The sequence below is a fragment of the Eublepharis macularius genome, chromosome 2, assembly GCF_028583425.1.
Source record: "Eublepharis macularius isolate TG4126 chromosome 2, MPM_Emac_v1.0, whole genome shotgun sequence".
Lineage (NCBI taxonomy): Eukaryota > Metazoa > Chordata > Lepidosauria > Squamata > Eublepharidae > Eublepharis > Eublepharis macularius.
The window spans coordinates 204992784-205005640 of record NC_072791.1 but is presented as its reverse complement, the minus strand read 5'-3'; the positions used below and the strand labels follow the sequence as shown (position 1 = coordinate 205005640).

The window sequence follows — 12857 nt, the reverse complement described above, 5'->3', positions numbered from 1 at the left end:
AAACCTATAGGTGCTGCTTCTTTTATATTGGGGGGTTTAAATCTATGTATTTTTTTTAAGATTTCAAATTTTTCTACAAACCTGGAACATATCTCAAATTTGTGGAAATACCTGTCTAGTCTGCAGATTAAAGTATTCACAGATGGGGCCTCGTTGAGAATTGGATACATTGAGAAGTGGGGGACCCGCGAAGAGTGGTCATATAAAACTTTATTTTTGTAGAACAGATAAAAATGGGAGGGGGGTACAATTTGCAAGTTTCATGCAAATAATCATTACTAACACGCATTGACCATAAAAACATGAAAACAAGTATCTGAGAAAGCGCATTCTTTGTCAGCATCACTGTGCCTAAAATGTGAACACACGCGAGATGAAATGACAAAAGAGCCTCCCCTGAAATCCATTATTAATCGTTTCATTCTTTGCAGCTGGTAGCAGGCAGAAATTCTTTCTACATTAAAGAAAGGTAGGGCAGAAGTGTCTAGGATGGCTTCTCCAATTCAGGAGCATACTGGTACTTCTTCACAAAGTGATCCACAAGACGTTTCCTGGTTGCAGCCACTTCTTTTTCAAAGGAATTTATTACACTTCTTACAGCTTTACACTTAAGAATCAAGTGAGAAAAAATTATTTAGTCATAGAATTTTGGACACTAGGAATCTTCAGGAGCTGCTTTGGATTTTCTCTATATTGGAAACATCATTTCTTTGCGTTGCCCTGTACTTCTACCGTACAACACAGTGGGATTTTGCCTCTTCCCCAAAAGTAAGACACACAAACTCCTGTTGCAAAGGCAGGTTGCACATCTGACTGAAATAGCAACAGGCGGGCCTTGTCAATAGCACAGGAATGAAGGAACAGGAAGTGTGAGGCACGTGTACTTCCTGTCCTCCCGCCCATGTTCCATGATGTACAAAGACACCATGAATGGCCCTCTGCTCTAAGATGTATTAATCCATTCTTGTTATATTCAAATACTGTGCCAAGAAGCTAGGCTTGCCAGCCTCCAGGTGATAGCTGGAGTTCTCCCAGAATTACAACTGATCTCCAGGCAAAAGAGATCAGTTCCCCTGGAGAAAACGGCTGCTTTGAAGGGTGAACTCAATGGGATTATACCTCACTGAGGTCCCTCCCCTCCCCAAACCCCACTCTGTTCAGGCTCCGCCCCCCAAATCTCCTGGAATTTCCCAACCTGGACCTGGCAACCCTACAAGAAGCACCAATCTACAAGTGAATCTACATACCACCATTTCAACACGTTTTGCTGGTTTTGGCCATCAAAAAGATTTTCTGGGAGAAGATATTTTGTGAAGTGTGGTCTAGATTATGGAGCCTACACCAATAATCTTTTGCATGCTGTTACTTCTGATAATGTTAGCACTGTTTTTATGCTTTAGAGCAGAAGATAAGGAATCTTGGAGTGGGGCTGGTCTTTTTATTTATCTGATGTTGTATAAGTCTCACTGAACTGCCGGTATTTTCCAATTGTTTACCACCACACATACACCCTTAATGTAAACCGAACAGAAGTGTCAACATTTTCCCCCCAAGCCACTTTCATTTAAAGAAAAACACAGGTATCCATTTAAGACCACTTCTTACGCACAAGGAAAATCTTCACGCGCTCCTTCTCTAAGTGATAGTATTCCTCTACTGTCAGATCATCCACATTCTTGGACAGGGTTAAAAACCCACAAGTATCCTTGCTCCGCTTGGTGTGTTCCAACCTGCAATGAAAAGAACAGCCAGATGAGATGTCTGTAGCCAGAAAGCAAAGAAGGGACTTCTGGTGCTCAGCTGGTGCCTCTATGGTGTACTTTATACCCTCTTCTGTCTCTAGTCTAAAGCTTAAACAAGTGACAGCAACACAGTTTCATCTTCTGCAAATGCAAGCACAGCCAAGCTTCGGAAAATGGTTTCCGTTATAACCTACTCTCCCCAGAGAATCCAAGATAGATTGCTGCAATTTAGAGAAAACGGATACATCCAAAAGCCCCTGTCCCTTTGTATGCACCTTCTGTGATGGGAGCCACTTCCTCATACTGCTTGGAGAATAGGTGAATAAAGAAACCACATGGGCAGATCCCATGATACGGGCCAAGCCCCACCCATTTGGTACCCTCCCTTGCAGGAAGTGTTTAAGCAGAGGCAAAGACACAAACACTTTGTTTGCTTGCGAACCTCTGCAATGCTCCCGGTTAATTGATTATGATGAATATGTATTCCCGAAAAGACCAAGGCAGACTGCTATTTAGATTTCTTCAGATCGCAGTGCCTCAAAGATCCTGCAACAAACACCCCTCCCCACCAGCATGCATTGGATTTAATCAGGGGTCATTTTGTAGCAAAAGAGCTGGAGGAACTCATTAGCATAACTCATTAGCATATGCCACACCCCTTGCCATAATCGGAAGTGTGTCATTGGCATAACTGATTTGCATATGCCACACCCCCTGGCATCACTTATCCTGGCTGTTTTGGACCCAACCCTGGCCTTTCAGGGCCAAAATTGGGCCCTAAATGGCAAAAAGGGGATGAAAATGGCCAAAAAGGGGCCCAAAATGGTCAGGATCTGGCTGCTGTTGAGCAGGAGAGTGATCCACCACTCATCAGAGGCCTGATCCAGGCTGTTTCGGCCCCAATCCAGGACAAAACAGGCCCAAAATGGCTGAGAGTCAGGTGGGTGGGGCCACCTGTCATGTGACCTCTTTGGGGAACTGCCGGAACTGTGTTCCAGAGCGTTCCCCCTCAAAATGAGCCCTGACTTTAATACACAACTGATCTAGATTTACGGTTTTCTTAATTCATCTGTATTGCAGGCAGATGGCTCAGAAGGCTTTTTTCTAAAGTCTGAATTAGTAAAGCACTGCAAAAAGTCAGTTGCAAACTGCGTCCAGATTTGATTTACTATTGCAGCTTCGCCAGAATGTACTTACCAAGGATCATGATCTGGCTCCCAGCCCTCCAACTCGGTCAAGCAGAAAAAACACTTTGCCACATCCAAGGTAGATTTGCCCACATCAGGATCGCTGGCATTTGGACAGTGGATAAAACCGGCTTTAGCCATCTGTACGAGAAGACAACCACACCTCAAATACAGCAATCATCATGGTGCTAAAGCTGTGGTTTCCAACATGGCACCTGTGGGCACCGTAACGACAACCAATCAGTTCCCCAGCATCCGTTTGCTTCTTTGTCAAAGAAGAGAACCAGTCCCAAATTTCCTCCATCTCATTGTAGCAGGAGGTGCTTCAGGAGAAGCCAGGATGCATCCGTCACCTTTGAGTCTCTCTACACGAGACATCTTACACGAGGACGCTCAAGTGTAAGGAGATGCAATGTTAGGTGGGAAGTGAAGTTTAAAAAGAGAGAGCCAAAGGCTCTGTCAATTTCACCTCTCTACACTAGGGTAGTTTTAAAAGATAGAGCCAGTGGAGATCGTTCCTCAGAGGGTTTGTTCATTTCATCTTCACCTCCCGGAATGCTCGTCAATTTCACCTCCTCTTCAGGGAGGCGAAGATGAAATTAACAAATTAAACTACACTTGCCGGCTAACATTGTGTGTCCCTACGCTTGAGCGTCCCCATGTAAGATGTTGTCTAGGCGTACAGCCCCCTGGCCACCTTTCCAAGTGCTGCTCAGCCCCTCAGACCCCTAGTAGCCCTCCCGGAGGGTTGAACCACCTTGAGCATTTGAGACTTCCCAGTCTCTGGGTTTGTTTCCCTGGGCGGATTTGCGCACAGCTGGTCAGAAACTCACAACGCTGGCTTAAATATAATGGTTGTTTATTAATTCAGAGACTGTATGCAGGGGTGCAGGAACCACTCTATAAGGCACAAGCAAAAGGCAATAAAATAACAAACACTTATCTATTGCTTAGCTAAAACTGTCTGTCTAGAGATGAAACTTGCTATTCTCTGAAGAGGCTTGAGTTGCTCATACTCACAAACCAAGTCCAAAACTATGCCAGGCGGTCGTCTCAGGCCTGAGCCGATGTGAAGTTATCCCTTCAATGACCATAGAAATATAGAAAGATCCCATATGAGGACAGGCGCTGCCCTTGCTCCATCGGTGAAGTGGAATCACTTATTCATATGTTCTTTCGCTGTCCTTTCCATTAAGTCTATAGGGACAAGTTTATTTCCCCACCCTTAGACAGACCAATTGCAGAGGCAAATAAGGCCTGCCTGGAGAAACTCCTAAATGATGAAAATCCAACTATCTCCAGGCAAATAGCCCAATTCTGTCTCCATTTGGTTAAATTCTATAATAAAAAGTATAGCCATACGTAGTCTGTCCTGCTCTTTTTACGATTTTAACTATTTTAACGTCAGTGTTTTAAATATTAGAATTACTGCGGTTCTCAGAGAACTATATACATTTTAAGATAAGATTTTAAATGCCAAATGTATTTTTCTATGTCCTTTACACTGGTTTTAACTATTTTATTGACTGTTAAGGATGTATTGCCATTGTAACGGTCTCTGACCGCAAATAAATTCATTCATTCAGGCCTGACATGGAGCAAAGTCTCTCACATGCTGATGGAATAATGGTCAAACCAGGCCCACGTGAGAGTGTGAAGTGTGATACAGAGTGCAGTGAGGAGCCATCTTTTCTAGTACAGTCAGCCAATCAGGGCACACTTCACTGTCAGCGTTGCTAGCCTGAGCACAGGAAAGGAGGACATGCGAAGCCGAGACTCCCTTCCACCCCAAGGACACCTAGTCTGAGCAACAGCTCACAGGTGCAATTAATTAATTGAGCTGCTCATTCCATTCCCAGGGTGACAAGCCAGAATTGGGCCTGTAAGATCTTAGGAGCTTGAACCAATGTACTCAACTAGGCATGTACAGATGTCTCATGTAGAGTGATTTTTTTGTGTGTCTGTAGCACTGAGAAAGCAGCTGCCTCCGTCGCAAGAGGACGTTTGGATTGTAACCTCACAGCCTTGTGATTGGCCCCATTACACCATGGCAGCCATTTTGTGATGGCACCACAGTCTCAACAAAACTATGGATTCCCAGGCCCCAAGAGACAACCACTATATAGAAAATTTAAATAGCCGTCTTCATCTATTTATTTATCCAGGTGCCTTGTAGGCTCAAGCACCGTTGAATGTGTCAGGGCATGGACGCTCCCGCCCACCCCGACTCGCCTGCAAACCCCGCCTGGGCCGGCGAGGGGGAGAAGACGACCAAAGACTGGCAGGGAGACGGTGCCCCAACAGTCCAGCAGCGAGAAGGATGAGCGACCCGCACAGGACGCCGGGGCCAGCGGCAGCCATTGCCGGCAGAGGGGCAGAGAGCACGCCATCGAACAGCACCACAACGCCAGAGAGGATGGTGCCCACACTCGCCAACGCCCCAAGCAGCAGGATCCGCACCCCACAACGAGGGCACTGGCGCTGGGCGGGTCCTGCCAGCCCCACACTATGCCCAAGCAGGACGAGGGCGGGGCCAAGTGGCAGCCCAAGCCACGAAGCACCCTGACTGGAGGAGAGAGCTGCCTGTCATAGAGGGGGAGGGGGGAAGGAAGGAGATTGGGGAGGCGGGAGGATAAAAGGGAAGACGCTGGGGTGGTGAAGAAGAAGTGGGAGAGAAAGAGGAAAGAGAGAGAAAGCAAGAGCAATTACAAGAGACGAAAGGAGAGCGCTAGCAGCGACGGAACACAGGAGGAGGGAGTGGATGGGATTGAGGAAGGGACGGGGTGGACAGAGAGGGGACCAAACAGGGGAGGAGGCCGAGTAAATAGAGAGAGAGGGAAGAGGATGCAGTAGACCCCCCCTCCTCTTGGTAATAGAGTTGCCCGACGGCCGGGGTGTGCTGCTTAACCCCCATCTGCTCACCCTGGCCCCAACGCTGCACCAGTGCCCTCGCTGTGCAACTCAGCCGGGGAGACCAAGCTGGCGGCAGCACCCCCCATAGGCTCAGACAGCCCTGCAGGTGGTGCTCACAGAATGTCTTAAAGCTTTCCCCTTGCCAAAAATAAAAATGAAATATAGGACTGATCTGAATTTCTTCAAATCCTGTTTCTAGAGGTAATAACGACAGGATGAGGAGATAGAGGCGTGTGCTGTTTGTAGATGCAAACAGGTTCCCATTAAACAGGCAAAATATATATTGAAGGCGCGTGTAGCCCAGAATGCTGTTTCCAGGCATATCCCTCTTCACCGTTATTAGTACTTAGGCAGGCTTGATGATACTGCTGGATGCAAGGCTACCTGCACATTATCACATGTCTCTGGACATTGCTTACTTTGCTTACTAGCTTAGCTTCCCATCCTTTTCTCTTTCTCTGTCCTCATTACAAGCCTAGGCAAGTCTATCTGAAGCAAGTTCTATTCTGTTTTGCTTTCCCCAGCTAAATGCGCCTAGGAGATGCCAATGGTGGACTCGTTCCTCCTGCTGCTTACCACCCCACCCCATTTCTACAAGTGTTCTTCTTACTCATTTTAACACAACCCACCACAATTTCTAGCATCCATACATCCCACTTCTCCACTTGAAGCCAGCTGGGTGACCTCGGGTCAGTCACAGCTCTTCCAGAGATCTCGCAGCCCCACCCACCTCACAGGGTGATTGTTGTGGGGATAATAATAACATACTTTATAAACACTTTATAAGGGCATTATCCTGAAGGGCAGTATATAAATTGAACATTGTTGTTGTTGTTGTTGTTGTTGTTGTTATCATCTTCAAAATAAGATTGTTAACTGGAACCTAGGGCCAAACTACAAGTGACACCTGACACAGGTTGGACACTTGTCAGCTTCCCTCAAGCTTTGATGGGAAATGTAGGCAGCTTGGCGAAATGTTGGACAAGTGACAGTTGAAAAGTCCATTGGACAGCAGTCGGAGAGCCAAGCTGCAAGACCAGGATGCCTACATTTCCCATCAAAACTTGAGGGAAGCTGACAAGTGTCCAACTAGTGTCAGGCATCACTTGTAGCTTGGCCCCTAGAGTGCTCCTAGATTCACCAATGGTCTCCAGGTTACTGAGATCATTTGCCCTGGAGGAAATGGCAGTTTCGAAGAATGGATTCCAAAGGCATTGTAGATCCACTGAGCTCCCGCAAATTTCACCTCCCAAATCTCCAGGAATTTCCTAAGCCAGAGGTGGCAACCCTGGACAAAAGGTACACAGCATTTGGGGGGGGGGGGTTCCTCTAGTGAGCCTGAAGGACATGGCTTCGGACTTGTACCCCAAGGTCCAGTCTTACAACTTCGGTGCAGTTTGGCTCTTGTAAACTTCACCTTCATTGAGGCTTCCTGAGTAATTTTATTTGAAATCTGACCAAAAGGGAAGGAAGAAGCAAGAGATCGGAGCAAGAAGGTACAAGATCGGCCTTGAATTCCGATGCCTCCTGCTCCAAGTAGACTGATGCCTCCCCCCTCCCCCCAATGCACAATTTCTGCACTACAAGCAACCACAATGTTGGTATCTGGAAAGGCTTCCTTTGTTTTTAAAGTAACACCATCAGAAACAATGTCGTGGCTCACTAAGCATGTCTGTGATTGACAGGAGCAGCTCTACTCAAGACTACTGGGGAAAAGAGTAAAGATATAAACTTTGGTGGGTACCAAATTAGGTAGATATACTAGGACACAGCAAAATCCAGAAACAAGAGCTATGTAATGCCGTTGTTAACACAAAAACGTAGCATGCAGTTCATATTTCACTTTGTGTTGTATTACTTCAGTGGTATTATGTGACTTTGTTTTTGGAACCAGGTGTGTGTTTGTGCTTTTCCTCTACGGAGCCACATACCTTACAGAGTAGAGTTGCCAACTGCCTGGAGAAAGGATGCACTGTCCCTTTAATAGAAGCTTGGTGGAATATTATTTACCAGCTCAGACTAAACTTGCTCTAGCCAGAGCTTGAAAGCTAAGTGGGGTCAGCCACAGTCAGTACTTGGATGGGAGACCAACACTGTCTGCTCATCTCTTGCCTTGAAAACCCATGGTCCTAGGGTCACCATGAACCAGTTGTGACTTGGCAACACACAATTATTATTACAATATTTATCAGGTGATATAATTTGCCACTATGCTTTGAAAAGCTTCAGCAGCTCATTTCCGCACATTAAGCCAGACTTCCCCCCTCCCCTCCAGGCCTGTTAGCAACCCTTAGGAAATAGTTTATCCCTCGCATTGAAGGGGTTTAGCCATTTTAAAATAGGCTTCACATACATTCTTTTTCAAAAGCGAGAGTTTATAAGGTCACAGTCTTACCTACTGACTTGGGAGTAAACATTAGGAAACTCAATAGGACCCAGGCTACTCACACACATTTCTGACTTTTTAAAGAGATACCAAATAGCTCCAGACTTACATTTTCAGGAGTACATCTGCCGTTCTCCTTAAAAGGCCATTCTGCAAAGGTTTTCAGGCGATTCTCATAGCTATACATTTCTTTAAATCCAGACATACCCTCAGAAGCAGCTTTGATCTCTCTAAGGAGTAGCTCCATACTGTCAGTGTTAGAATCTCTTCCACTTGACCAACTGCCTTCCTTAGCATGGCCCACCTCTTTATATATAGGACATAGGAGGGTTACTAGGTTGATTGGTCTCAGCTGTAAAGAGCAAAAAAAAAATTAAGGCAATCCTTTGTAGGTGGCAAATGATCAAGCAAATCTCTGCCTCTTGCTTTATTCTTTTGTGTTCAAATATAACATTTTCAGAACTAGATGAGTACAACAATACACAGTTTGGCTGCTCAGCTATAATCTCCTTGTCTTATAAACTATTTCATTTTGGGTAATGCTGTAAATGCCCAAACGAATTGGATTCCGCTGTACAGCCCACACCCTTGTATAAGTGGTTGAAGACTGCAGCCTTCAGTGCTTACTCAGAAGTCAACCTTAATTTTGTTCGGCAGCATTTACTCTCAAGCTTGCTAGGTGTCCTTAGGTCAGTTACACATTCCTAGCCTAGCCCACCTCACAAGGTTGTTATGAGGATAAAATAGAAGGAATGAGTTAAGTTCCTTTGAGTTCCTGACTGAGGAGATAAATGAACAGATATAAGGAAAGGATAACAAACTCAAAAGCAAAAGTGATGTAACGCCCTTTTATTAAGACCAACCAAAATAATACAATGCAATGTGCAAGTTTTCAGGATCTCCAGAACGCTACCCCTAGCTCAGTGTTTAAAAACAAAAAAGGTGGGTAGGTAAAAATGATCTTAAGGCCCTTTTTATTGTCATGTTAGGGAAGAATGTGAAGATGACGGCTGATTCCGCACACCTTAGATAATGCACTTTCAATGCACTTTATCAATCGTTTGAGGTGGATTTTTTTGTGTGCGGAACAAAAAATCCACCTCAAACGATTGATAAAGTACATTGAAAGTGCATTATCCAAGGTGTGCGGAATCAGCCGACTTCAGGGAGTATGGCTAATATCTGGTTGCGGAGATTCAGACCTGTGTCTTCCAGATCTTATTAACTTAACACCAAAGAGTCTCCAGAGGTAGAAGTCTCTAAATCTAATACAATAAAATAAATGTTTAATTTTATCAATTAAAGTGCAAACTGCTAATTATGTGCAATAATAATATCAAGCATTCATAATGATAATAAATAAGCCACTCTACAGTGAGAAATACAAAAATATAGATAGAATAAATATTCTAAACAGTTATACGGAATGCAATAAATATCCAATCGCAGTCCAACTAGTGAAAAGTACATAAATGAATACATTTTCACTTTTCTTTATTAGATGGTATTTCTCGTTGCAAGAAACTCATGAAGGTGACCTCCAGGAATCCGCTGCTCAGCAGAAGAGCACCAAAGCTGAACGTTACATCGAACATATAGCCAATGGGTTTTTTGCCAGCATATTTTCAATTCCTGTTTCGTATTCCCACTTTCTCATAGGCTTTATTCTCAAGTTTAAAGGTCACACATAGTACAATAGCTCATCACCGAGTCAGTTCAAGCAGACGGAACAATGCCAACTGTACCTTAGTCTTAACCACTATACCTCAATTATATTTATGCAAGAGCGCCGCTTTACCTCCATCTCTGTGTATGTAAAGTGCTCTCAAGTTGCACTCAACTTGTGGCAACCCCAGCAAAGGGCTTTCAAGGCAACCGAGAAGCAGAAGTGGTTTGCCATTGCCTTCCTCTGCAGAGTCTTCCTTGGTGGTCTCCCATCCAAGTACCGACCCTGCTTAGCTTTCAAGATCTGATGAGAAAGGGCTATGCTGTTCCACCTTCCCTCTCCATGTGTGTTCCACCTGTACATAAAGCAAAAGTTACAAAAAATGTTAAAAGTCTCCCCGATAGAACCAACCCAGGTCATGCTGTCCCGATAGCTTCTTGGGGAAATGGGGAGCATGTAATGATATACTCCAAGGACAGAATAGAAAAATGTAATGGAGGGCCGGGGGGGGGGGAGGTCTGCATGTAATTTCACCTAAAAGCTGAAAAGCTACAAATAAAAGCCCTGTTGTCAAAAGAAAAGTATCTATGAAAAATCAAGCTAGCGCCTTCACTTGTCTTCTTATCTTAAATGCACTAGGATTTGTAAGGGTTTTCTGCGGGGGGGGGGAACCATCCCTTTATACAGCTGCTCTTCCTAACTGTCCTGCTGAAGCAATTTTAGTGTATTTTCAGCTGGTGCTTTTGAGCTTGTTTTCTGCGGAAAATACCCTTATTACTATAGAATTAACACCTCCCCAGTGGGAGAATAGTATTAAATTCAATTAGTAGATGCCGGAAGGTTTGGCAGTACAGCAAAGCATGCTAGAGGGACTCCATGTTAACCACAGCCTCCCCCATCCCATTCATTCAGACTAACTACATCTTCTGGAACAGAAATATCAGCCAGAGGAGTCCAATGAAAGGTAGTGTGGCATCCTTCGCGCTTCCTTACTGTAAGTATGTAAGCTGATAGCGCAATCCTAAACAGCGTTATGCCTTTCTAAGCCCACTCCCTGATTTCAAAGGTCTTAGAAGGGTGGAATTCTGCTCAGGGCTGCACTGAGTGTGCGTACTCTAGAACATAGCTGAAGTTCTTTTGCATCCTAGCACATTCTTCCACGGTGCTTTTTTCTTAAAAAAAGAAGAAGAAGAAGTGCCAGAACTCATGATGTTCTCCCTTCTCAGCCCGAGTCTCAGAGCGGGACCACAAGTGACGCCTGACACAGGTTGGACACTTGCCAGCTTCCCTCAAGTTTTGATGGGAAATGTAGGCAGCTTGGCGGAATGTTGGACAAGTGACAGTTGAAAAGTCCATTGGACAGCAGCCGGAGAGTCAAGCTGCAAGACCAGGATGCCTACATTTCCCATCAAAACTTGAGGGAAGTTGACTAGTGTCCAACCTGTGTCAGGCGTCACTTGTGGTCCCGCTCTCAGATGTCCAAGAGGTGCTTTTCTCCATGAAGAGTTTCTGGTACTCTGTAAAGAGGTGGTGGTGAGAGTGCCCTCAAATCATAGCTGACTTATGCCCCCCCTTGGGATTTTCATGGCAAGAGACTACTGAGGTGGTTTGCCATTGCTTGCCTCTTCAAACCTGTTGTTTGTTGGAGGTCTCCCATCCAATTACTAACCAAGGCCAATCCTGCTTAGCTTCTGAGATCTGACAGGATCAGGCTCACCTGGGCTATCCAGGTAAAGAGGTACCCCATTACAAAAACCCTGTTCTTCCATATAGGCAAGTGAATGTGGAAAGAGTGACCATAAAATAGAAAGTTTGAACACTACATAGACATACAACTGCATATCAATCACTATTCAATCGCTGGGAGAGGATCTGCAGAATATTCACCATCAAAATTTGCAAAGAACAGCAAGAATTTTTCAGAATAAATTTATATGTTCTAATCATATACAAAAATCAGTTTTGCCTAAGTATTATTGACATTTTATTTATTTATTTATTTATTTATTTATTTATTTATTTATTTATTTATTTATTTATTTATTTATTTATTTATTTAGAGACTTTTAGGCCCACCTTATTCCAAAACTAGACTCAAGGTAAGTTATGATGATAAAAGAAATAAAAATTAAAAATCCATAAAAACTAACTAACATTTTAACACAGAGATCAAAACCTGGAAGCAGTGGATGTCTGTGCATTCGGAAACGATCTCTCGAATATTCAACATCGACATTTGTGAAGGAGAATTCTGAGGATTTTTCTGAGAAAATTTGCAACAGTTGCATACAAAAAAATTAACCTAATAAAGTTTACATTTTAGCATGGGGTCATAAACTGGGAGTTGCTGTACTTAATCCAGGACCCTGTATTCTCCCTAGAAGCTAAAATGACAAATTTGAGGCTTTGTCGAAGGCTTTCACGGCCGGAGAATGATGGTTGTTGTGGGTTTTCCGGGCTGTATTGCCATGGTCTTGGCATGTGACACTGAGAGATCTCTGTTTTTTGGTGCTACACCTCTGAAGATGCCAGCCACAGCTGCTGGCGAAACGTCAGGAACTACAATGCCAAGACCACGGCAATACAGCCCGGAAAACCCACAACAACCAAAATTGAGGCTATCGTTTGGTCACATCATGAGAAGACAAGATTCCCTGGAAAAGTCAATGATGCTAGCAAAGGAGGAAGGTGATAAGAAAAGAGGAAGACCGAAAATGAGATTGGCTCGACTCAATAGCGGAAGCCACAGCCTTCAGTTTGCAATATCCAAGCAAGGCTGTTAACAATAGGATGCTTACCAATAGGATGTTTAACACACATACACACCAAGAGTTACAATCGGAGTTTCAGAGTTCCCAAACCTCCCTCTGTCTCCCTTCCAGAATTCTCAGAAAGACCAAGAGAGAGAGACAGAAACAGGAGAGAATCTTCTATAGGAGTATCTTTTCCTTGTTATCTCTTTG

General features: G+C 44.3%; 1 protein-coding gene across 1 annotated transcript; it reads right to left on the bottom strand.

The window, feature by feature from the left end:
• Positions 1-484: 484 nt before the first annotated feature.
• On the bottom strand, positions 485-8475 carry LOC129323596 (baculoviral IAP repeat-containing protein 5.1-like). Its single transcript, XM_054970123.1, has 4 exons — positions 8338-8475; positions 2940-3070; positions 1610-1730; positions 485-607 (listed from the first exon to the last, which is right to left on the bottom strand). The coding sequence occupies exons 1-4, from the start codon at positions 8473-8475 to the stop codon at positions 485-487; spliced, it is 513 nt and encodes a 170-aa protein (XP_054826098.1).
• Positions 8476-12857: the final 4382 nt, after the last annotated feature.

What these genes read in the sequence shown, in the direction of transcription:
- LOC129323596 (XM_054970123.1), bottom strand. Translation starts at nt 8,475, where the DNA reads ATGGAGCTACTCCTTAGAGAGATCAAAGCTGCTTCTGAGGGTATGTCT. An exon ending in GAGCCAGATCATGATCCTTG is followed by an intron (nt 1,731 to 2,939) that starts GTAAGTACATTC and finishes TTTTCATTGCAG; the next exon opens with GTTGGAACACACCAAGCGGA. An exon ending in AGCGCGTGAAGATTTTCCTT is followed by an intron (nt 608 to 1,609) that starts GTGCGTAAGAAG and finishes TTGATTCTTAAG; the next exon opens with TGTAAAGCTGTAAGAAGTGT.